The sequence below is a fragment of the Phalacrocorax carbo genome, chromosome 2 (genome assembly GCF_963921805.1).
Source record: "Phalacrocorax carbo chromosome 2, bPhaCar2.1, whole genome shotgun sequence".
Classification (NCBI taxonomy): Eukaryota; Metazoa; Chordata; class Aves; order Suliformes; family Phalacrocoracidae; genus Phalacrocorax; species Phalacrocorax carbo.
Genome location: NC_087514.1, coordinates 33,109,157 through 33,134,186, shown reverse-complemented (window position 1 = coordinate 33,134,186; position 25,030 = coordinate 33,109,157). Strand labels below are relative to the sequence as shown.

Here is a 25,030-nt window from a genome sequence, read left to right as displayed (position 1 = left end):
GACCTGAGCCTTTTTGGAAACTGTGTCTGAATCTCAGGTGGCATCTCTATACTCCTGCTTAACTTCTGAGCTAAAGGTACTGCAGGTTACCTTCTGGAATTTGGTCATGGCTAGTCATGTCTATGTTAGTGTTTGTATTTCAAGTCTTTAATACAAGTGTGAGCAAGGAATATGTGAATTTTGCATTTAGGGCCATATTTTCTTGGTCCTTCTCAGAGATGCTGAAGATTCTGAACAGAAGGTGTTCAGACTATATTACTCTTTAGAGGCAAAAATTCCTATCATCATTGCTGCTTCTGCAAAACAACTGATATGGAAAAGGAGCTAAATATACACTAGTGCCTACAAGCTTACCATATGTGCTAGTTTTGGCTGGGATAGGGTTAATTTTCTTCATAGTAGCTAGTATGGGGCTTTTTTGAATTTGTGCTGAAAACAGTCTTGATAATATAGAGATGTTTTCATCATTGCTGAGCAGTGCTTACACAGAGTGAAGGCCTTTTCTGCTTCTCACCCCACCCACCAGCGAGCAGGCTGGGGGTGCACAAGGAGTTGGCAGGGGACATGGCTGAGACAACTGATCCCAACTGACCAAAGGGATATTCCACACCATATGATGGCATGCTCAGTATATAAAGCTGGGGGAAGAAGAAAGTGGGGTATGTCTGGAGTCATGGCGTTTGTCTTCCCAAGTAAATGTTACGTATGATGGAGCCCTGCTTTCCTGGAGATGGCTGAACACCTGCCTGCTGATGGCAAGTAGTGAATTAATTCCTTGTTTTACTTTGCTTGTGCTTGTGGCTTTTGCTTTACCTATTAAACTGTCTTTAACTCAACCCATGAGTTGCCTCACTTTTACTCTTCTGATTCACTTCCTCATCCCACCGAGGGGGGAGTGATCAAGGGGCTGTGTGGGGCTTAGTTGCAGGCTGAGGTTAAATCATGACAGTCCTTTTTGGTGACAAACATGGGACTTAAAAGGCTTGAGATAATGACAGGTTTGATTGGAATATGCCAGATCGAATTTATAACTGTTATTGCTGTTTAGCTATTAATTGGCAGGCTCCTGTGCTTGGCGTGGGGCTGGCTTGCCTTACTGTGTATTAGAGTCTAGTGCTCATTAGTTGCTGCTTTTTGCTTTCGCTGTTTGCTGTACTGCAGTGCTGCTGATCATCTGACTCTGCTGTGCCTGGGAATATTTTGATAACAGCATTGGCCAGGCGCCTGGGGTGGCCGATGGCCACGGCACCACTGCTGCTTCTGTGCTGCTGTACTGGACAGGCTGGAACTCCAGTGTGAACTCAAGTCGAAGGGACTGTGACCTGTGGATGAGTCCATGTGGGAGCAGGATTCTCCGAATCATCTGTGGCTGTGGTTATGTCTGTGCCGCAGTAGGTATATCTCTGAAGGGACTGTGGCCCAAGGATAAGTCCATGCTGAAGAAGGTACACCTCGAAGCATCTGTGGCTGTGTATGAGATCATGCTGGAGCACCTCAAAGCGTGTGGCCACGGATAAGCCCACAACACCATAACATAGCAAACAGAACCTAAGATGCATTAGTAAAAATATTCCCAGCAGAGGTGAAGAACTCTAAGTGATGCAGTAAGATCACCTCTGAGAGACAATTTAAGATTCTGATCATGTATGAAATATGAACTAACACAGAAGAGGTACAAATAAAGGGTACCATGATGACTATGGAAATGGAAAACATAGTTTCTGAGGACAGTTTAGGTGAGCTCTATTTTGTTTAGGCTAACAAGCCAAATACTGAAACAGAATGCATGCTAATTGCCTATAAATACATCAGAGAGGTAAACAATAAGGAAAATATTTAAGCCAGAAATCAGGGTTGGCACAAGCGTACATGGTGCAAACCAGTAATTAATACATTTAGCATAGCATTTGGAAAAAAAAACCCTAGATGTTATAGGAATGTCATTGCAGAACGGACTTGCATTTGGAGTAGTAGGTCTACTGCAGAATAACACAGGCTTGGGTTTTTTCAGTATGGAGCTAAGGCAAATTTCTGAAGGCATTCAGGTAGCACAGTGGCTCTATAGAGGACTAGTCCCCTGTTCCCCATGTGGACACCACAGTTAAAAGACAGCTACTCTTCAGCACCAGGAGTCTTTTAAGACATGCTTGTCCATATGCATAGTTATATAACAAATGTTCATACACCAGCCACAAGAGCCAGGAGCACCTTTTAGTTTCGCAGCAGTGGCCACTTGCCCATTCGTTTTATAAGCCAGCTCCAATTTCTTTCACTTCTTAGATGAGTAACAGGATGACAAAGTCAATCCATGGCACCTTTGCAGGGCAAAACTAAGCATTAAGTCTGTTTTCAGTACAGGATTCAGCCTGAAGAAATCTAGAGTAGGATTTGACTATTCTAATATGGGTGTTGACTATTTACTTGTCTCTCATCCTGAAACAGGCATTACATTTGGCCAGGCGGATTGCACCCTCAGTCCCGTAGACTGTATTAACTACAGAGACAAATCTCTGTAGATTATATTGGAAAACTTGACAGGTAGCTCAGATGTGAGCACCATGTTAAGACATTTAGAGACAGGTGAGCTGAAGTTATCTCCTGCCCCAGTTTTAAACAAAAATAACCACAAATTTCAAAGAGAAACAATGAACAAAACCAGACAAAATGCTCCTCTAATGTGAAACCCTTCACTAAATTGAGGACACAGACAAAAATTATGTTTATGTTTTCATTATAAAGGATTTGCCTGCTGAGAGATGAAATTATCCTAGGCCTCTGTTTTTGAGTTTGCAGTCCAAGTGCAGAAATACCATGGAAGGAAATGCACTTCTGGTGCGCTACCCTAATGGTTAGTTAAAAAGCAAACGCTTGCTAGCTATGGGCTCATTTAAGTTTTGTGTCAAAGATTTAATGGATATTTTGCAAAGTTTAGGACTCTGCAACATGGTGGCAAACTAGTTCCTTCTGGCATATCCTGTAATTTTATAAGGATATGCTCTATAGATCAGAGGCAAACATTATATGTATTTTTAGTATGGTTCTAAACTACCTAGAGAAATTGCAGCTATAATTACTGTATATATTCAAGCTTTTGGTCTCAATGGATGATTTTAATCATTTATTAATTGTGGTTTACATGCTGGCTGTTTGGCATGTAGCATCTGGATCTATTTGTTCTGTGCTAAGGGGATGCAGAGGAGACAACATGATCATATTCTCTGATTTAATTTTGGGTTTATGTATTTGTTTTGCTTTCTTTGAGCTGCATTCCCAGATGTACCATGATTCGGGTGGTAACTGTGATTCTACAGGCAAGCAAATCCGTATCAACCAACTTGTTTAGACTAAGAAGACAAATGATTTGCATGTGCCAGTAAAGACAGTAGTAATTTCTACAAGATATTTTGTAGTTTATATAGAAAAACTTTATTAGTCACTGATGCCATAATGCCACAAGAAAGACACATAAAAGTTGTTAAGAATTAATTCTAAAATGGTATCTTGAAGAAAAAAATCTTGAAATTATTTTGTTGCTTAAAAGGTGGAGAGTTTTTGTAAAAGGAACAGAACAATTTTAATAACTTAGTGCCCAAGTTATCTTCTCCTCCATTTTGCCAGTTCAAGGGAAGGGGGCAGCCAGAAATAGGCACATAATGTATATCAACTCCTGGCTATGTGGCTGGTGCCGTTGTGAGGGGTTTGGCTTTTACAACAATGGGGTGTTTTTCAATGACCACAACATGTTAGGGAGGGATGGAATCCACCTGTCTAGAAGGGGCAAGGGAATCTTCAGCAGTAGGCTGGCTAATTTGGTGAGGTGGGCTTTAAACTGAAGGACTTGGGGTGTTGGGATCCATTATGGAAACGCTCACACCAGCACATCCAAGAGGGAGTAAGTCAGGCCAACCAGTGCTGTGACAAATGTTCCTTAGATGTCGCCCAAGATGTGAAACAGAAGAGTAATCACCTGAAGTGTATGTATACAAATGCATGCAGTCTAGGAAACAAACAGGAGGAACTGGAGCTCCATGCCCATTCAGAAGGTTATGACATCATAGGAGTAACTGAAACGGGACAACTCAAACGTCTGGGGGATCATGATGGACGGTTATAGGGTCTTTCGTGAAGACAGGCAGGGTAGAAGAGGTGAGGTCACACTACAATAAGCAAAACCTCAGATGTCTTCAAGTCAACTATGGTGACTGCAACTGCTCCACTGAATGCCTCTGGGTTAAAGTCAGAGGGGTCGTCTCCAAGCAGGACCTCACAGTGGGCATCAGCTACCAACCTCCTAACCATGACGACAATGCCAATGAAGCGATACTTGGGGCACTAAAGCAAGCTTCTGGAGAGCAGAACCTCGTCCTTATGGGTGACTTCAACTACCCAGACATATGCTGGAAAAACAATAGGGCAGCTCGCATGTCATCCACCAAGTTCCTGGAATGCACAGAGGACTGCTTCCTCATACAAGTGTTAGATGTGCAACCAGGAATGAGGCACTGCTGGACTTGCTGTTCACAAACCAAGAACACCTGCTTTGGAATATCTCGGTTAGTGACAGCCTTGGCTGCAGCGATCATAATATTGTGGAGTTCAGGATCCTGCTGAGCAGGCTGAAGGTCAGTTCTAAGACAAGGGTTCTGGATTTTAGAAGAGCAAACTTCAGCTCGCTCAGAGCTCAGCTAGGAGGGATTCCGTGGGAAGCTTCCATGGAAGATAAAGGAGCTAGTGAGTGCTGGGAGTTCTTCAAGAACTCTCTCCTGGAAGCACAAAACCAGTTTATCCCCTATAAAGGAATGGGAAGTAGGTGAAGCAAGAGGCCCCCTTGGATCAACCATGACCTCCTCGGTCTACTCAAATCCAAAAGAGAAGCATACCAGAAATGGAGAAGCAGAGGGTTATCCATCGAGAGCTACAAGGGCATTGCCAGAGCATGCAGAGATGCAGTTAGAAAAGCACAAGCCCAGCTTGAATTGAAACCGGCCGTAGATGTCAAAAATAACAAGAAAGGGTTCTTCAGGTATGTCAACCGCAAGCAGAAAAAGAAGGAACACATAGGCCCACTGTTAAACAGAATAGGAGAGTCAGCCACCAGCGATGCTGAAAAGGCAGAGGTCCTCAACGCTTTCTTTACCTCTGTCTTTACCAACACTGCTGGGTCCATTTGTGTACCTGGACTTCTCCCAAGGCCTTTGATACTGTCCCTCATGGCCTCCTCCTGGATAAATTAATGCGTTGTGGCCTAGACAAGTGGTCTGTGCAGCACATGGGGAATTGGCTGACAGGCTGCACCCAAAGGGTGGTGATAAATAGCTCTTTTTCAAACTGGCAACCTGTCACAAGTGGGGTCCCCCAGGGGTCGATATTGGGCCCACTGTTATTCAACATCTCCATAAGTGATCTGGATAACAAGATCAAGTGTAGCCTGATGAAGTTTGCAGATGACACCAAGTTGAGTGGGAAAGTAGACACTCCAGAAGGGAGAGCTGCTCTGCAGGGAGATCTGGATAGGCTGGAAGAGTGGGCCAGCAAGAACCTTATGAAGTTCAACAAGGACAAGTGTAAGGTCATGCACCTGGGAAAACATAATCTGGGAGTGCAGCACAGACTGGGATGCACTTGGCTGGAGAGCAGCTCTGTGGAAAGGGACCTGGGGGTCCTGGTGGGCAGGAAGCTCAACATGAGCGAACAGTGTGCTGCTGCGGCCAAGAAGGCCAACAGGATGCTGGGTTGCATCAAAAAAGGCATTGCCAGCAGAGAAAAAGAAGTCATTATCCCACTCTTCTCAGCCCTTGTCGGGCCACACCTGGAGTACTGTGTACAGTTCTGGTCCCCACTATACAAAAAGGATGTGGACAGGCTGGAAGGGGTCCAGAGAAGGGCCACCAAGATGATCACAGGACTGGGAAGCCTGTCATACAAGGATAGGCTGGGAGAACTGGGTTTGTTCAGCCCTGAGGAAAGGAGGCTTAGAGGGGATCTCGTCACCATGTACCAGTACTTCAGGGGTAGCTACAAAGAAGACGGGGACTCCTTTTTTACACGGAGTCACATGGAGACGACAGGAGGGAATGGATACAAGTTACTCTTGGGGATATTCCGACTGGACATGAGAGGGAAATCTTTCACAGTGAGAAGGGTCAACCATTGGAATAATCTCCCCAGGGAACTGGTTGACTTGGCCACATTGGACACTGTGAATAGTCATCTGGACAGGGTGCTGGGCCATCTTGTCTAGACTGTGCTCTTCCTAGAAGGGTTGGAGTAGGTGATCCCAGAGGTCTCTTCCAACCTGGGATTCTGTGATTCTGTGACAATATGTATCAAGCATTATTCATACCCATCAGTCAACAGCAATTTAGTGCTACGTTCCAAAAACATCCATTACTTAAATGTTGTCCTGCAGCGGGAGACACCCTCACATACTAATTTTATATTATCATCACTTTCACATAAGAAAATAACAGAAGGAAAAAAGGCAGGGTGTTTTTCCCGACTGTCCATTTTCCCGCGAGCAAGGGGGCACGGGCTGCAGCCTGACACTACGTGGGGGCATTGTCACCGGGCCGCCCCCCGTGCCCATGCAGGGACTGGCCGCGCTGTTGCTTTTTCAGCAGTGCGGGGATTTCTTGCCCACGTGTTACGTCGTCAGCTTTCAGAGAGAGGCGCTGCTCTTGGAGGAAAAAGGTCCTGACGGTGGCGTGACCTCAGCGTGACGGACCACACGACACGTCAGACTGCAGCGCGGCTGGGCTGGGGTTGGGCTTTGCAGGCGGGGGCTCAGACCCGGCTCCCCCGGGGGCGCAGCCGAGGGGCGAGCTGGGGCTCCCCGCCACCGGCGGCTGCCGCGGGGCGGTGCCCGTGGGGCGGTGCTCGTAGGGGAGGCCGGCGCGCCCGCCCGCCCGGCGGCTGTGGCCGTGAGGGGCCGCCCGTAGCCGCCCGCCCGCGCACGCCGCCTAGCCAATGGGAGTGGCGCTTGTTAGCGGGCCGGGAGGTGGTGGCGTTGCCACAGCAGCGGTGGGGCCAGCGGCAGCGGCTGGGGAGCGCCATGGAGGGGCTGGAAGGTGAGGGGCAGCGGCGGGGGGTCCCTTCCCTCCCCTCCTCCCCCTCGCCCGGGGCATCCGGCGGGCACCTGGGCTGGGTCGTGTCGATGCTTTGTGGTGCGGCGGGGCGTGCGTGGGTGCGGCGGCGGCGGCGGCGGCGGCGGCGGCGACGGGAGCCACCTTCCCCGTTCTCGGCGTCCCCTGAGGCGGCGCGGCGGCCTCGCCTCGCTCCGCGGCCGGGGGTGCTGGGCGTGGCCGCGTGTTTTTGGGGTGGCAGACAAAGGTGGGGGGCAACGGATCCCGGCGGGCCGGGGAGCGCCGGCGGGCGCGGAGGCAGGGCCGGCCTCGCTGCGCTTTGTCTCGGGCGCTGCTCGGCCCCGGCAGCCGAGGTGCGGGTCCGTGGCCGTTCCCTGCCGGCCCCTTTCTGCCGCGGCTGAGCTGGGATGGCGGTGAGCCCGCTCGGTGATCCGCCACAGGCAGCGGGTGCCCCGGCTGGGTGCGGCATCGACTCGCGCCGGCATCTTTGCCGGGCAGCCTTTTTTCTCCAATTAATGGCTAAGGTGGGTGTTAGGATATGCTTACAATGCTGTGGAAGACTTTACTGCAGCGAAGGCTAAGTATACGTTTGCTGACAGAATACTTGCAACTTTACCGTGTGCCAGTTGTGTTCATGAAGATGCTGTCACCCTCCAGAGTATCCATCATAGCCTAGGTATCACCCTGGAATTTGTGAAGTTATGGCCTGCTATCTGAGCGTTTTGGTAGGCCTGTCATTACTGTGTTCTGCAAGCTGCTTTAACTGTATTAAGAAAAGATACAGACCTGTTCTGAGTAACTATCACAAAACAGTCATTAAGTCTTCCATGCCTTACCTCACTAGAGGTAACTGAGTGCTTAAATAGGGGTGAGCGCAAGATAGCATTTGTTCTTTCTCTCTTCTAGCGCAGTTGAAGGGGGATGTAATTCTCACTGAATACCTGTCTTAGTAGATTTTACAGTCATCAGCCTCTGTTCTTATACCTAGTGACTTCATCAAGGCTATAAATTGGGACAATGTAATTTGGCATTAAAATCCCAAGAGGTTCTCTTTTATTTGATTTACTCTGTAAGCTTTGCTGACTGTTAATGCCTTCTGAATTTGAAAGGTGGTGGCCAGTGGCTTATCCAGTAATGGTTTATCTGGCACTCTGACTTTCCTGACAGCCCTGTGACAATCGTATGTTGCCTGTCCAGAAGGGGAAATCTTGCTGTAATTTTGAGTCAGCTGTGTGTTTGACTGCCGTTGGGACTGCATATCATCTGCAGCCCATCTACCAATCGATTTAGCAATGAGCTAACTTACCAAGGCCAGCTCTGCCAGCTGTGTTGTATAAGCTCTCGCACCCTCATAATAGAGGGTGGGAAGAAAGCAGATCTACAGATAACAGCAGAAGCCTGAAAAAACATATCATTCTTGCAGTAGAATTTGTCCAGCTTCTGACTTTGCTGGAAATGGTTTACATTTTGTTTCTGTTTTGGTGGGTACTGGGAGTGGTGGCAGGAAGAACAGCTAAGTCATAGGTGAAGTCTGATGTTTACTCTGTGAACCATTTCTTGAAAGTACTTTAAAAAGCTACAGCTTATCAGAGCATTTTTCCATGATCTGAAATATTCCTTCTGAACACATGAGACTAATTTGAGAATAGCACAGGTATTAAGCTAATTCTAAGACTTCAGATGCCCTTGCATTTTGAACACTCATATCCCACAGTTACCTAGCATCCTTAAATGCTAAAGTTCTTGAAACTGAAGAATATCGTATTTTGCATTTTTGTGGGTCACTTTGTACTGTGTTTTTCTTTCTCTAAACAAATCGCCACAGCATAAAATCACAGAATGGTGGGGGTTGGAAGGAACCTCTGGAGATCATCTTGTCCCACCCCCCGTGCTTGAGCAGGCACACCCAGAGCAGGGGGCACAGGAACACATCCAGGCAGGTTTTGAATGTCTCCAGGGAAGGAGACTTCACAACCTCTCCGGGCAGCCTGTTCCACTGCTCTGTCACCCTCACAGGAAAGAAGTTTTTTCTCATGTTTAGCTGGAAGTTCCTGGGTTCCAACTTGTGCCTGTTGCCCCTTGTCCTGTCATTGGGCACCACTGAAGAGAGTCCAGCCCAATCCTCTTGCACTTGCCCTTCGGATATTTTTAAGCATTTATGAGATCCCTCCTCAGTCTTCCCTCCTCAAGGCTGAACAAACCCAGGTGTCTCAGCCTTTCCTCATCAGGCAGATGTTCCAGTCCCCTGATCATCTTGGTAGCTTTCTGCTGGACTTGCTGGAGCAGTTCCCTGTCATTCCTCTTTTGCTTCAAAGCATTTGAAGCAAGTGACTTTGCTTTTATTTACAGTTTTTCAGTTTAAGCTGCCTCTCTTGATGCACATGAGGTTAGGCTCAGATGAAGTTTCTATTGAAAGGTATCCCCAAGACAGGAAAAATGTAGGCAAAGCCAATAACAGTAATAAATTATTTCATTGGGTGTTATGCTTCTTTTTTTTCAGTCATTGTTCCACTGGAAACTCATAATAACATTGCTGGTTGCAATTTTAGATTAAATTTGTGTTCAGAAGCACAGTTGCACATGGAGGAACGGGCAGCTTCTGAAATCTGGCTCAGTCTGCCCCCTCTGTATGTTAGTGTTCAGCAAAATCAATTCCCAGAGCTGCTTTCTACAGTAGGTCCTGGCAGTTGTGTGTGTGAGGGACGTGATTAGGGTGGAGGGCAGGACTTTGTCTTTTGGCAGCAGCTTACTGCTGCGTTTTTACGACAGCGGCAGACCCCCGTCCTCAGTCTCAGGACTCTTGGCCTGGACATTCCACCCTCAGAAGGTGGTGCTTTGATTTTCTGAAGCTCAGCTTTATAAATGCAAGATCTGTTTTATTGCTGTTTATTTAAGAATGCTATTAATAAGAAAGAACTGTACCCAGTTTATAATGATTTTTTCCATGATGTGGACAGTTGGATGTGTATTAGTTGGCTTGTGAAGCTGCCTTAGTGACATTTAAAAAGCTAAATAATTTTTCCAGTGTTGCAATTGCATTTCCCCACTATGTGCAAGTTTAAATGTTCAATGACATGGCAACATACGTTTCTGTGTGAAGAAAAGTTTCTTCTAAAATTTACTTTTGTTGGTTTTTTTAAAGTCTGTGGCTCTATTATTTTATTTTTATTTGTATAACAGTATTGTTATATTACTAGATGAATACTGAAAGTCAAATTTGTAACTTTGAAGTTTTGTAAAAGGAATCATTGCACACTTGTAATTACAAGTGACAAATTTGATGTTAACTCTAAAGTTGCTAGCTCAGCATTTGTTACTTTGCGGCCTATGTGCTTTTTGGCTGGTTTTCAATTTTTATTTAATCTACTGATGAAAATACTTAGAGTGATAGACCGTCTGTGCCTGAAAATGTAGCGAACGCTAAGGTGAGTTTCCTTTCCTGCATAGTTCATGTGTAGAATCTCAGCACCATTTTTGATGGGTTAACGTGTGCTTGTTGCTTTCACTGCTAGATGTCAAGAAAAAAGCTGTCACGTTGGCATGTTTTTGCTTGAAGGAGATGGAGGAGGGGATCCACGCATTGAGTTCTGACTTCATATAAGCCAGAGCAGCCCAATGGTGGTGTCTGATCAGCTTCTCTCCAGTCTGTTGTTTTTTCTGGGAGGATGCCGGCAGCAGCTGCTTGAGCTGACTAAATGCCGCTTCCCACACTTGCTCGCAGCCCATCCCAGCGGGTCGGGACTGCTGCTGCCTAAGGAGTAAAGGGCAGAGGGGCAGCTGTGTCTGAGGGCAAAAGTCCAGGTCTCTGTGGTAGGTAATGGCAGTGCTTACCCAGCCCAGTGTTCTCCTTCAGCCTGCACTCTAGCAGCCAGGGAAGGCTGGTTGTGGTTGGGAGGGGATGGGTGGCTGCTTGCTCTGGATAGCCTGTAGTCTCAAACCCAGAGCTCTCCCTTGCAGATGCCAAGCAGGGACTACTGTGGTTAAGCATTCAGACTCCAAGCAGTCTGGGTGTGCCCTCAAGGTCTCGTAAGACTATGGCTCGCGCTATAGCATTTTCTGCTGAGGGCTGAGATCTGTGCTGTAATAGCATTTGTCCCTGGAGCCTTCACAGGCACTGATAATGTCTGAGATAACCCACTCCACCCCAAAGTTTCAAGCATTCTAGTTTGGGGTTTTATATTAGTAATGTGAGTGTTTGCTTTGACAGCATTTCTGAATAAGCTAGTGCCCAGTCTTGCTTATTTTTTTCCCCTAATAGTGTAGAAAATTATTACTGTTTTGAAAACAATATTATTAATGTGAGTCTTCCTTTGCCTTTAGTGTTCATCTTCGCCCTCACTAGATGCGTGGAGCAGTTTCCTTAATTTGGCAGCCATTTTCTTAAGGTCCGTTTGAGAGAGGCTCCTGACTTCTTGGAACACTTAGGCTTTTTTTTTTTTTAAGGCATCTTATCTGTCCAACAGAAGGAAGAATTAGTTCTGCAGTACTGTTCTTAAATCAGCAAGTTGGAAACTATTAAAGATTGAAATGCAAAACTAATATTAATGTATTTTCTTTTTAAGTTGTTTGTGTCCGGTAGCCATTAAAACATGATGATAAATATTACTTTGCATTAAACGGCTATGTTTCACTAGGTATTCTTGCACCTCTTTTAAGTGGTCTAATTTGGGCATTTAATATGCTGTATAATTGTGGTCAATGTATTTACTTTTTCTAAGGCAATTATGTTTTTATTTTTTTGATAAGTGCTTATGTTTTAGGAAAGAAATTTAAATGTTTTACTTAAGGAAGAATTCTGAAAGCTAAGTTTAGGGTGATACGATGGGAAATGCATTATCAGAATGTGTTTCACCTTTAAAGGAAGTAATATGTGCAGACAGGAATTTGAGTGTTTCAGGTTAGTTTCTTCAGCTTCTTAGAATTAATAGATTTTATACCCTTTTCTATAGTTTTGTAGAATTCTTGCATTTTTAACTTAAGTTGCAGAAATTATATTGTTCTAGTAATTGAATTCAGTTGGTTGAATATAGTGGAAAGATGAATGTATTTTACCTGCACACACACATATGATGTAGTTATTATCAAAATCAGTTGCATTTCAGTAAAATCTAGTTCCAGAAGTATGTTAAATAGTTGACTGGAGGGGGTGAGGAGTGGACTTAATTTTTTAAGAAATTCCAGGGGGTGGGAAACTAGGAATCAATATATTATAAATGAAGTTTATTATCAAAATTATTTTTAACACATTAAAGATAATGTGTTAGCCAAGTAATATTCTGATAAGCAAGCAGAGTTAGATCGGGATTGCTCTGTCCAATTACATTTGGGTAGTAGAATATGTAAGCCCCAAATTGCTTTGGGGGTCACTGGTGAAAAGCAGTCTTGGTTTAACGCTGTTGGGAGAACGCTGGTCTTCAGTTGACTACCTGCTTAGAGTCATCACGGTGCTTGTAGCCTAATACAGGAGAATAATGAGTTTATAATGCCAAAGCAGAATTGTATAACATGTACATAGATTTTGCAGGTCACATGCTCTCTAGTGCTTTAGTTGATCTTAAAGCTTATTAATAGAAGACCAGATAATGTATCTGGAAGTCAGATCGATCAGATAGTGCTGCTTATTTGCTTTTGGTTTGGTTGTGTTTCCATACGCATTACAGGGGAAGCTTTCTTAAATTTTTTCTGGATAATCATTACGACTGAGTGCCTCTCAAGTGCCTGTACATTAACACTTACAGTATGGCAACAAATGGGAGGAATTGGAGGTCTGTGTGCAGTTGCAGGGCTACGATCTTGCTGGGTTCATGCAAAGGTGGTAGGACAGCTCGCAGGGCTGCAGTGTTGCCGCAGGTGAATACAGGCCCTTCGGGAAGAACCAGCTGGACTGCAAGGGGGAAGTTGCCCTTTTTGTGGGTGAGCAGCAAGAATGCATGGAGCTTTGCTGTGGAGCCACCTGGGAGCTTATGGATCAGGGTTAGCAGGCAGACCAATGTGGAAAATGTTGTTGTGGGTGTCTGCTACAGACTACCTGATCAGGAAGATGATGAGGCCTCCTTCAGATAATTAGAAGGAGCCTCCTATTCACAGGCCCTCGTAAGGGACTCTAACCACCCAATACCTGCTAGAGGGACAAATCAGCAAGGCACAAACAATCTAGAAGGCTTCTGATATGCATTGATGACAAATTCCTGACTAGATGATCGAGGAGGTGACAAGGGGAGGCAATTCTGGACTTCACACCTACAGGCATGTGATTTGTGAAGGTCAGGGGCAGCCGTACCTGCAGTGACCATGGGATGATTGAATTTAGGATTCTGAGAGGAGGGGGCTGGGCAAATAGCAGGATCTCAACCCTGGACTTCAGGAGAGCAGCCTTTGTCTTGTTTAGGGATCTGCTTTGAAGAATCCCGTGGGATACGCTATCTATAGGTTATTTTTAAGGATGTGTAGTGTGATGTTGGTGTGTTTTCACAGTAAAAGTTAGGCTCATGTGACGAAGGGAGGCAAGGAGGACAGTCAGTTACAGAAAAGGGGAGTACGCTGCAGTGCAAGTTGTGCATGTGCTGCGATTACAACCATTCTTAAGTGCGTGCAATTAATCTTTTCAGTCACAAAAAACCCTTCACAGAATCCTCCTCCAGATTGTCACATTGAGGTGGTGGGGCTCTCCTCGGTATGTTATTCTCAAGGAAGCAATACAGAAGCCACCATCATCAGTCTCATGTTCAGTGCAATAACAGTAATTTTGGCAAATATAATGCACTTGCATTGTCAGACTGAAGAGCTGATACAAAAACATGCAGAGGTACTAAGAAAGTCTTACTTAAGCTTTTCAGCTTGAAGGAATGGAAGTTATGCTGCTTTTTGTTATCTTTTGGAAGGCTGACAGGTTTATACAAGATTAGACTGCATTGTCAATACAGAAGTAGAAAAGAATTCATGAAGCTTTCCTCTAAAATTAGGGGTAGATAGATAAAAGTAGATTGGTTTGCTATTTGCTATACAATTGTGACTAACCTAATTGTGTAAAAATTTCAGTGTATGTGAAAGGTTGAATACTAAGAGACAGAGCTTACTATGATTTCCTCTTCCTTTCTCTAACTCTTCCTACTAACTGCCGAATAGCATAGGCAAGAAGGGATTTGCTTGGTGGGGTAGATCATGCACGATGTCAGTTATCAAGCAGACTTTACCAAGTATGGCAAGTACTTCCTGTTCTTAAGCGGTATGATGTATTTGTCTGACTTTCATTTGCATTTCAGAACTCCTTTTGGCAAAATAGTGACAACTTGCAAAATTTACACCATTATCGGTATACTTTTTTCCTACTCTTATACATTCATCTTTATTTTATTTAATGCTCTTTAAAATTACTCCTTAGAAATTAATACTTTCAATTGTATTTGTTCAAAGAAGTGTTCCCTAGCTATGTCACTGCATCAGTTTCATTTTTAAGTGACACTCTTTTTATGGTATTTGTCATTAGGCTTTTCAGACTGTTGTTAGTTAATGTGTTGATTAAAAAATATAACCCAGTCAGTACTGATTAGTGGACGTATGTTGGAGACTGACAGTCCCCAAAGAACTAGATGCTGCGGCTTGATGATATAGATTCCAATTAATGCAGGGAATGCACTGCATCACTTTTTTTTTTGTACCTGAAGTATGTATATGGAACTCTTAAGTGGATACCCTCCTGTTGGAGATGAAAGGGGAGTTTTGCTAAAAGCAATAAACACGGTTTTGCAGGAGAAGAATTTGGCAAGTGCTCTTCAAGTAATAACTTTCAACAGTAGTAGATTACTTGCTGGTTTGAAATAGGTACCTGGTATCAAGACTGGAAATCATACCAGAATGTTTCTGCAAGTTTGAATTCAGTGACACTTGATGGTTCTAATTATCACAGTTGTCTGGCCAAAGTCAATTTAGTGCTGTCACTGCTGTGACAGTAAATGCTAATAAAAGGTTTTGAAGGGCAGTCAAACCAATCTTACCACATGACAAAATACTGTTACTGAGACTAAGTGCAGTCTTGTTTCTTTGAAGCATTCTATACTTCATATCTAAGTGCAGACACATACTTGGATGTACAAAGATCTCCAAAAGAGGAAATGTAACAAAACTTCAATTAATAGCTCTTCAGCAATACTGAAGACTTTTGCTCCCTCTAGGCATGGGGTCTATTTACACAACTGCTTAATTTGTAAATGTGACAGCAAGAGCAAGCATTATGCCTGTGACTCTGTCAGATCAAACTTGTATGTATAAGTGGGTCCACACGTTGTACTGAGAAAGATAAAACTGAGAACTCGCAGGTGTCACGTTCTGTAAGCAGTTGCTGTATTTGAATATGAAAGGGAGAAATAAAAAGGTTGTTCTCTGGAAATCTAGGTTTCAAGGAAGTCTAAACTCATCTATAAGAGTATTGAAAGTACTATGCTATGTCTGAGACTGACTGTCAGACTTTGAGTTCCACCTGAAATTCACAGCTAAACTCCAAAAACAGAAAGTATGGGTAATTGGACTGTGTCCATATTCAAACAGAATGTGTGCAATAACTTATTCATTTGTAGGTAGGAGAAAAATAATTTGGAAGGGTGGTTGTACTCTGGAAGTAGTTGGAGGAGGAAGTGCTCTGACAGGGACAGTTTAGAAACACAAGTGGTGAGATTGTTGTAGTACAGCTAATAAAACTGCCAGTCTAGTTGTTTAATTCAGATACCCAGCATCTTCATAGGTTGAACTCTGGGTTTTTTGAGACCTGGTCTCAGACAGTGGGAGAACAGAGTGTAAAGCTGTATATCAGTTTTGGCATCACTTCAACTGAAATACTTACAGAATCCCAGGTTGGAAGAGACCTCTGGGATCACCTACTCCAACCCTTCTAGGAAGAGCACAGTCTAGACAAGATGGCCCAGCACCCTGTCCAGATGACTATTCACAGTGTCCAATGTGGCCAAGTCAACCAGTTCCCTGGGGAGATTATTCCAATGGTTGACCCTTCTCACTGTGAAAGATTTCCCTCTCATGTCCAGTCGGAATATCCCCAAGAGTAACTTGTATCCATTCCCTCCTGTCGTCTCCATGTGACTCCGTGTAAAAAAGGAGTCCCCGTCTTCTTTGTAGCTACCCCTGAAGTACTGGTACATGGTGGTGAGATCCCCTCTAAGCCTCCTTTCCTCAGGGCTGAACAAACCCAGTTCTCCCAGCCTATCCTCCTATGGCAGGCTTCCCAGTCCTGTGATCATCTTGGTGGCCCTTCTCTGGACCCCTTCCAGCCTGTCCACATCCTTTTTGTATAGTGGGGACCAGAACTGTACACAGTACTCCAGGTGTGGCCTGACAAGGGCTGAGTAGAGTGGGATAATGACTTCTTTTTCTCTGCTGGCAATGCCTTTTTTGATGCAACCCAGCATCCTGTTGGCCTTCTTGGCCGCAGCAGCACACTGTTCACTCATGTTGAGCTTCCTGCCCACCAGGACCCCCAGGTCCCTTTCCACAGAGCTGCTCTCCAGCCAAGTGCATCCCAGTCTGTGCTGCACTCCCAGATTATGTTTTCCCAGGTGCATGACCTTACACTTGTCCTTGTTGAACTTCATAAGGTTCTTGCTGGCCCACTCTTCCAGCCTATCCAGATCTCCCTGCAGAGCAGCTCTCCCTTCTGCAGTGTCTACTTCCCCACTCAACTTGGTGTCATCTGTAAACTTCATCAGGCTACACTTGATCTTGTTATCCAGATCACTTATGGAGATGTTGAATAACAGTGGGCCCAATATCGACCCCTGGGGGACCCCACTTGTGACAGGTTGACAGTTTGAAAAAGAGCTATTTACCACCACCCTTTGGGTGCAGCCTGTCAGCCAATTCCCCATGTGCTGCACAGACCACTTGTCTAGGCCACAACGCATTAATTTATCCAGGAGGAGGCCACGAGGGACAGTATCAAAGGCCTTGGGAGAAGTCCAGGTACACAAATGGACCCAGCAGTGTTGGTAAAGACAGAGGTAAAGAAAGCGTTGAGGACCTCTGCCTTTTCAGCATCGCTGGTGGCTGACTCTCCTATTCTGTTTAACAGTGGGCCTATGTGTTCCTTCTTTTTCTGCTTGCGGTTGACATACCTGAAGAACCCTTTCTTGTTATTTTTGACATCTACGGCCGGTTTCAATTCAAGCTGGGCTTGTGCTTTTCTAACTGCATCTCTGCATGCTCTGGCAATGCCCTTGTAGCTCTCGATGGATAACCCTCTGCTTCTCCATTTCTGGTATGCTTCTCTTTTGGATTTGAGTAGACCGAGGAGGTCATGGTTGATCCAAGGGGGCCTCTTGCTTCGCCTACTTCCCATTCCTTTATAGGGGATAAACTGGTTTTGTGCTTCCAGGAGAGAGTTCTTGAAGAACTCCCAGCACTCGCTAGCTCCTTTATCTTCCATGGAAGCTTCCCATGGAATCCCTCCCAGCTGAGCTCTGAGCGAGCTGAAGTTTGCTCTTCTAAAATCCAGAACCCTTGTCTTAGAACTGACCTTCAGCCTGCTCAGCAGGATCCTGAACTCCACAATATTATGATCACTGCAGCCAAGGCTGTCACTAACCGAGATATTCCAAAGCAGGTGTTCTTGGTTTGTGAACAGCAAGTCCAGCAGTACCTCATTCCTGTTTGGCACATCTAACACTTGCATGAGGAAGCAGTCCTCTGTGCATTCCAGGAACTTGGTGGATGACATGCGAGCTGCCCTATTGTTTTTCCAGCATATGTCTAGGTAGTTGAAGTCACTTCTTCCTTTGTTATGCATGTAACCATTTTGAACATACTTCTCTTTTTCCTTAAGTGTGTTTAGATTAGATAAACAGTAATAATTATGTCTGTCCTTTTCTAAGTATATTCATTCATGTTTAATACATGATTAATATATCAATGTTTGTCCATGCATTATTAATATGTTATTAATACATGATTAATGTATTAGTGTTTAATACAGGCATGTAAACTGCTGGTAATTAATGCTATTAAAGATGGTAAAAGGAAAAAGAAGTGTTGCTGCTGGATCTTCAATGGTCTTTGGTAGTATAAGCAAAACGAGGGCAATCCCTGGATTGTTCATAGACTTAAAGAAGACTGAAGAAAATTGCTATGACACCATCTTACTTCCAATGTCTATTCTCAGGCTCATTTGCCAAGCAAATCTTTCTTTTTCTTGATTTGAGTGTTCTCTGTTTTTTACCTCCTCTCCCCCATCGAATACATCCCAGTTTAATGATCTATTTTTGTTAGCTTTTGATCAAGAGAAAGTTTCAGCCAGTCCATGCCTTTTTTTTAACAAATCCCAAAGTTTTCAATGTGAGATGCTGCTTTTTTGTTGTTGTTCTTTAATTTTATCAGACTAAAATAACTCAGAATAAGATTTTTTCAATTTTTATTACACTTTATAGTTACTATCCTCGTAAACTATAGCCAAAACAATATAGCCAAAAAGTTACCCTATTTGTCGCTGACTTTAAAAATACTAAATTTTTACATTACTACTAAAAATGTAAGAGCTCCTTCCCCTTTATGTTGTGCATTTGTCACTTGTTTTGCAGAAGCAATGTCAATAACAAGCGTGCTGATGGCAATAGATTCCATGCATGAATACCTTTTCTTAAAAAGAAAAATCAGAACAACTCTTTTCCAACTTTCACAATTTTATTCCCATGTTTTATTTTAAAATTATCAGACATAACATTGATGACATTGCTAACTCTCCTGTAAGGGAAGGCCTATGGACCCCTAGAGAGAAATGTTAAGATTTTATGGTTTGGTTTTGTTTGTGGTGGGGATTTTTGGTTTTGGGGTGGTTTTGGGGTGGGGGGAAAGGCATTATTTTAAAGGAGGGGAAATTCACAGGAATGATTAAGAAATTGAAAGGATAAGTGTGTAAATGTAAAGGACTGTAGACTTCCCATTTTCAACAAGACTTAAGGAACTTTCATTTTTTTCAAAATAACTTCCTTTTTTGTTTTGGGTCAGTGATTTGTATTAGGAAGGAGGGTGTATTAGAAGTAGAAATAGCTCTTGGCAAATGTGGTTGAGTACCTGCCAGCAGCAGCAGAAGGCTAGGAATGCTGTAAGGTAATCCAGCTGTGTAACTGTAGCTGCAATGAGTGTTAATTGAGCAGTATTTACATATGATATACCAATGCATAACTAATGCCAATCAGGTGAACATCTCACAAGTCTATTGTTTTTTTAATGGTGAGTTTAAATGTAAGCTCAAATTCCAGAGTTCAATGAACAGAAGAATATGGTGGAATACGTAGCTTAGCTTCTTTTATTAAGGCAGATATTTGAAAGAATTCTTCTCTCAATCAAACCTTTAATTTTATACTATATACCTGATTTAAAAATCACTAATTCTGATTTATTTCAGTTATTTGCTTAAAGACACAGTGTCACTTTGCATTTCTATGAAATGCCCCTCTCGTTTCTGCAAAGCTGAGGGTTGTATTAGAATAATGTGGTACAAGGAATTTGAACTCTTTAGCAGAAGTGAGTTTGCAGTGGTGTCAGCATTGAGGGTGCTGAGAACTCTGAAGAATGAAGTAATGAAACAAACAAAAGAAATCTGTCCATACCTTGTATTTTTGAGTGGGAGAATTGAGGAAAGCTTACAACCGTTGCTGCTTACCCTTGAGGACAATGGTGAGGGCTGGTTCCATCCATCAAAGCTGTGTATGACAGCGTGCATGTTAATACTTGTGATTAACATTATGCTCAGGCTTGTGAATTTAAGAAAACAGGCCTATGGAAAAACTTTCAGATGTGATTGTTTAAAATAGAGCTTGCAAAAATACAGTTAACAATAAAAATTTCTAGTAAATGTTGATAATATCCAAGTATAATTCAGATGCAAGAATAGAAAAAAATCAAGATTTATCTGCACATTTTCTGTATTTCCTACTTCCCCCTACTTGTGTATATCTAAACACACATACATTTAGATCACACAAAAGGAAGCTTGATGATGACTTCAGTTGTAAAACTCAAAGTTACTGTCAGTATGGTCCTGCTATGCTGTGACAAGGGCCTATTCAAGTTTACATGAAAAAGGTATATATTAAAGATATGAAAATAAATGTTATAAACTGCAGAACACTTTTCATATGATTTGTGATTCGTAAAATGGATTGTGCTCTGTAGTGTATTAATGTATTATATGTAGTGACATACTGATTGTGAACTTCATGCAAGTAATTGATAAAGGCAGAAATAGACGTAATGATTACATATTGTTACTAGAAATCTCACTTAGTTTTAATCTTTACATTTGGGGAAAAATAAGTTTTTCAGTGGGAACCATGGCTGCCCGAATCTCCATTTGTTCACCATGAAACACTTTGGAAAATTTTCCATTTTCTTTAGGACTGGTCCTACAGTTAATTGACAAGTATGTATGTTTAGATGGAAAGTTATTTTCCACTGTGGAATTGGAAACAAAAATTGATCAAATCATTGAACGTTGCTATGTTTGTAACTTTGTTAGTTTAAGCCACTGGTTTGCCTAAAACACAAGTCAATCCAAAGTGGTTTTGTTTTAACTCTGTATAAATAGAGGGAGCTGTATTGTCTGTAATAGTCAGACTGAGTACAGAGAAAACAACTAGTAGTTCTCAGAACTAATCCAAACTTACTGCCTCTTTATTCACATGTGTGACATAAAAGTATCCCTGTGTCTCTGGTACAGTACTAAATATAATAGATGCTTGTTATTGGGAAACCTCATGGAGTTTTTAATCTCTGTTGTGACTCCATTGCATAATGTGTACTCTATGAATACATTTGCTTGCATAGGCTTGGATACTTAGATTTGTTGGTCTTTTATCTGTTTCTGTGAATTTGCTGTATGTCAAGTATACCATTTACATTTTTGTTACCAATGGTTGAATGGCAACATCAGAAATGTTTTTGTAAACTCAGTAATAGCCTGAATAAAAATATAATGTTGAAGATACTTTCTCTCCAAGAGAAAGTGGAACAGTTTAACTTGGTAGAGAAAAATAAGTGGTGGGATGTGACTTACTGCTATAACAGATGATTCTCTTCCAAAGACACAGAAATACCCACTAAATATTGTTATTATTGGTGTGTGTTTAGGCTGTCATTGTGACTTAGAGTGAATCCGTCATTTGCATGCTGACACATAGATGTCCCTTTAAAGGTGCAGAGTTAGGTGTTGTAAATTATCAGCATTGATGCTGACATGTTACTGGGCCTGCCTGCATCCAAAAGTACATAAGGACTTGTGTATCATTTCCTTTCTGATCTGCACAATCTCTGCACAGTTCAAAGAATGTATACTTTTGCAGTAACAGCTGTTATTGCTGCTAAGTATATGCGGTTAGCAATCTAGGAAGATATTTTTATCACAAACTTAAACATTTTCTTACAGAAGTATGTTTTGTTTTGTTTTTAAGGTGAGGTTACAGTACCAACTGGAGATTTGCTGCCATGTAGGATTTGCGGAAGGACTTTCTTTCCAGCAGCACTTGTAAGTGGTATGAGCACTGTTGGCTTTTAGATCTGATAAGTTGATACAGGAGTTAAACAATGCTCAGTATAGATAAATAAAGTAGATCTAGATGTTTGGTTTTGGTGGGTCTTTTGTGGGTTTTTTCCCAAAAAATTATCGACTCTAGTTTTCTCAGTTTTGAAACTCTCTAGAAGGAGGTTAACTTTATTTCAGCATTCCATCATTTTCTGAAAATACATGCTTCTAAAAGCATCTTCTCTATGGTCATAGAATCACGCCTTGCCTCTGCAGATGTAAGCCCTAGCATCAGGCAGTCTCAGCTAATAATAGTGTTTTGTTAGCCACCTTCAAAATACTGTGTTCTCCAGTCTTAATAGAGATTGGTCAGTCTTTAAATATGAATATGAAATTCAGGCACTTCTGATTTGTCTTGCCACTCAATGCAAATGCTGCCTACCTACCATCAATTTTTATTTGGAAGGAACAAATACAGACGCCCACTATTTTTCTTCCTCATCACTCAAGTTTTTGTTACCATGTATATGCATTCATTAATTCCTGTAGTTCTGTTCTAAAAGCAATGTCTGGCATAAATATTTGAGTGAAAACAGTCTGATCTTATTCATCAAGAGTTGGGCCTTGTTTCCCAATTTGTCACATTGAGAAAGAGGGAATTAACGTGTTAATAACTTATGTTTTCAAAACTGAGTTCGTTATTCTCCTTTTTGTTTTTCTTCTGCTTGTAGAAAAAGCATGGACCCATTTGCCAAAAAACTTCTGCCAAGAAGAGGAAGACATTTGATTCCAGCCGACAGAGAGCAGAAGGAACTGACATTCCCACAGTAAAACCTCTTAAGCCACGGGTATGTCATAATTTAATCTGCATATGAACATTTTAGGCAAACTGTATGCATTATAATAAGGCTTATTTTTGCTGGCAATTTGTAACCATTAGATCAACTAGGATCTGGAAGAAATCTAACGATAAAGTTGTGTACTAAAATAAGGCCTGTGCTTAGCTTGAAGTAAGAGCTTCAAACGTATAAAACTTTCTTTTTTGGCTTCTTAGCCAGAACCACCCAAAAAACCTTCCAATTGGAGAAGAAAGCATGAGGAATTTATAGCAACCATACGAGCAGCCAAAGGACTTAATCTCAAAGATGGTGGAAAACTGCCTCCACCACCTCCGCCATCATATGACCCTGGTATGTAAAACAATTGAGTTCCTTAGAGATTTTTAAGTTAATTTTTAAGAAATTGATTTGGAAGGGAATTTGTTGGACTACAATATTGACAAGTTCTTGAAGATGACTATCTGATTATCCCTATGCAGGTGCTGGTTTGTGACTGTGGGTCTGGCTGGTTAACATCCTGTGTAGCTTTCAAAGCCTGTGACTTGATTTTTCATGCATCAAAAGGTAGTTATGGGCAACTTGCAGCTTGCTGCTGTCGTATAAATCATAGGCTGGAAAAATTGTTTCAAGACCTTGTTTCTGTCCACAGCAGTGGAATTGCTCAGAAAGAGCAGACTACCTTTTTAATTAGCTACTGACGCTGGACACCCACCACCGATTTACATTGTAGGAATGCTCGTCGACTATGTTCTTTGAATGTAGTCTCTCCAATTTCTTGCTGAATTCACATTTAGTTTCATGTATGAAGTGTGTGCTGTAGTGTGCATGTGATCCTTCCTCATGTGGTGGTTGGGGTACTTGTGTTTTGGGTATGTGAGATGTGTGGGATTTGTATTAACAAGGGAGTAACTGTCCTTGGGTGCCTTCAGAACTGAGGCTGGGTAAAGCATTGAAGCAGTCTGATGTTAGTGAGAAGAAAATACACTTTTTCAGTTAGCTTCTGATGTGGTAATAGGTTGGAGAATTGTCGTGGTTCAGCCTCAGTCAGCAACTGAACACCACGCAGCCGCTTGCTCACTCCCCCCACCCCTTTGGGATGGGGGAGAGATTCAGAAGAGCAGAAGAACTTGTGGGTTGAGATAAGCACAGTTTAATAATTACAATAAAATAATATTATAATAATTATGATTATTATAATAATGAAAATAATGATAATATAATAAAATGGAAAAGGAAAAAAAAAACAGAAACAAACGATACAACTGCTCACCACCTGCCGACCAATGCTGCCTGTCCCCGAGCCGTGATTGCTCCCCTCCCAGTTAACATACTGGGCACGACATTACATGATATGGAATATCCCTTTGGTCAGTTTAAATCCATTCTCTTAGCTGTGCCCCCTTCCCTCCTGGCTTCTTGTGCACCTGGCAGAGCATGGGAAGCTAGAAAAGTCCTTGACTAGTACAAGCACTACCCAGCAACAACCAAAACATCTGTGTGTTATCTCAACATTGTTTTCATGCTAAGTTCAAAGCACAGCACTATGCCAGCTGTAGTGAAGAAAATTAACTCTATCTCAGCTAAAACCATGACAGTAGCCACCCCTTATTCCATATCATTTACATCATGCTCAGGTCCCATACTATCCAATACAATTTCAGTAACCCCTACCCGCCTTCTCATCCTTTAACAGAACATACAGATTTCACTTATCATTCCCCTAGTCTATGGACCACCCCTGTAAACTGTGAAACGTTCATTGAGTTCATTTAGTCCTTGACTTTGGGTTCCATCTATTGTACGATTCTTTCAGAGGGGTGCTGTGTGTGGTGTTGGATTGTTGCATGCTGAAGTCAGTCCTTGTTCCATCACCACTGCACTGTTAGTCCTTGTTCTATCACTGCTGCACTTTGCTTGGCTCAATTGAAGGGGTTTTTTTTATTGATTCGGGAGTTTCCCACCGTGATACCATTGATATGGCATATAGCAACCATAGTAGTGATGATATACAACATTATAGAGCAATTAACAGCATACTATTCAGTTCATTGGCTGTTTTCACCCAAAACCAAATCTCCTTGAGCTACACACCGGTCTCCTCCATCCTCCCACATCACCCACCAAGTGCACCCAGTCCTCAAGCAAATGCAGTCCCATGAATGGGCTTGCCTTCACCTGAGGCAGTAATAACCCAGACTGTTTTCCCGAACATATTTTTACATGCACTACAGGGACTCTATCCCCTTCCACAGTACGTAAGGGTTCTGTTTGGGCAGGGCCAGCTTGCTTGGCAGATCCCCTAGTGTTGACTAACCAGGTGGCCTTTGCTAAGTGTGTATCCCAGCACAGTCCCTGCCACGGCCAGCAGGAGCTAAACCATTTGATCAGGTGAATGGCTATTTTCAAAAAGATTGGGAAAAACCAGGACTAAATAATTTGTTTGCTTCTGCCTGTCTGGGCAAGTGAAGATGCGAGTGTTCCCTACCTTCCTTCTCTACAGGGAACGTGTTAGTCCAGTATTAGGATTGTAATTGTACATTCATAGTAAGAAGTGAAGTCATATTGTTTAGCATTCAGTACACTACGTTGCC

At 42.8% G+C, this 25,030-nt stretch overlaps 1 protein-coding gene across 1 annotated transcript in view; it reads left to right on the top strand.

Moving 5' to 3' along the window:
* Positions 1-6,737: 6,737 nt before the first annotated feature.
* ZC2HC1A (zinc finger C2HC-type containing 1A) overlaps positions 6,738-25,030 on the top strand; it is a 40,145-nt gene continuing 21,852 nt past the window's right edge. Inside the window, exons 1-4 of the mRNA XM_064442507.1 lie at positions 6,738-7,067; positions 21,530-21,603; positions 22,332-22,448; positions 22,655-22,790. Coding sequence (XP_064298577.1) covers positions 7,052-7,067; positions 21,530-21,603; positions 22,332-22,448; positions 22,655-22,790 — 343 coding nt within the window. The 5' untranslated portion in view covers positions 6,738-7,051. The remainder of the gene's footprint in view (positions 7,068-21,529; positions 21,604-22,331; positions 22,449-22,654; positions 22,791-25,030) is intronic.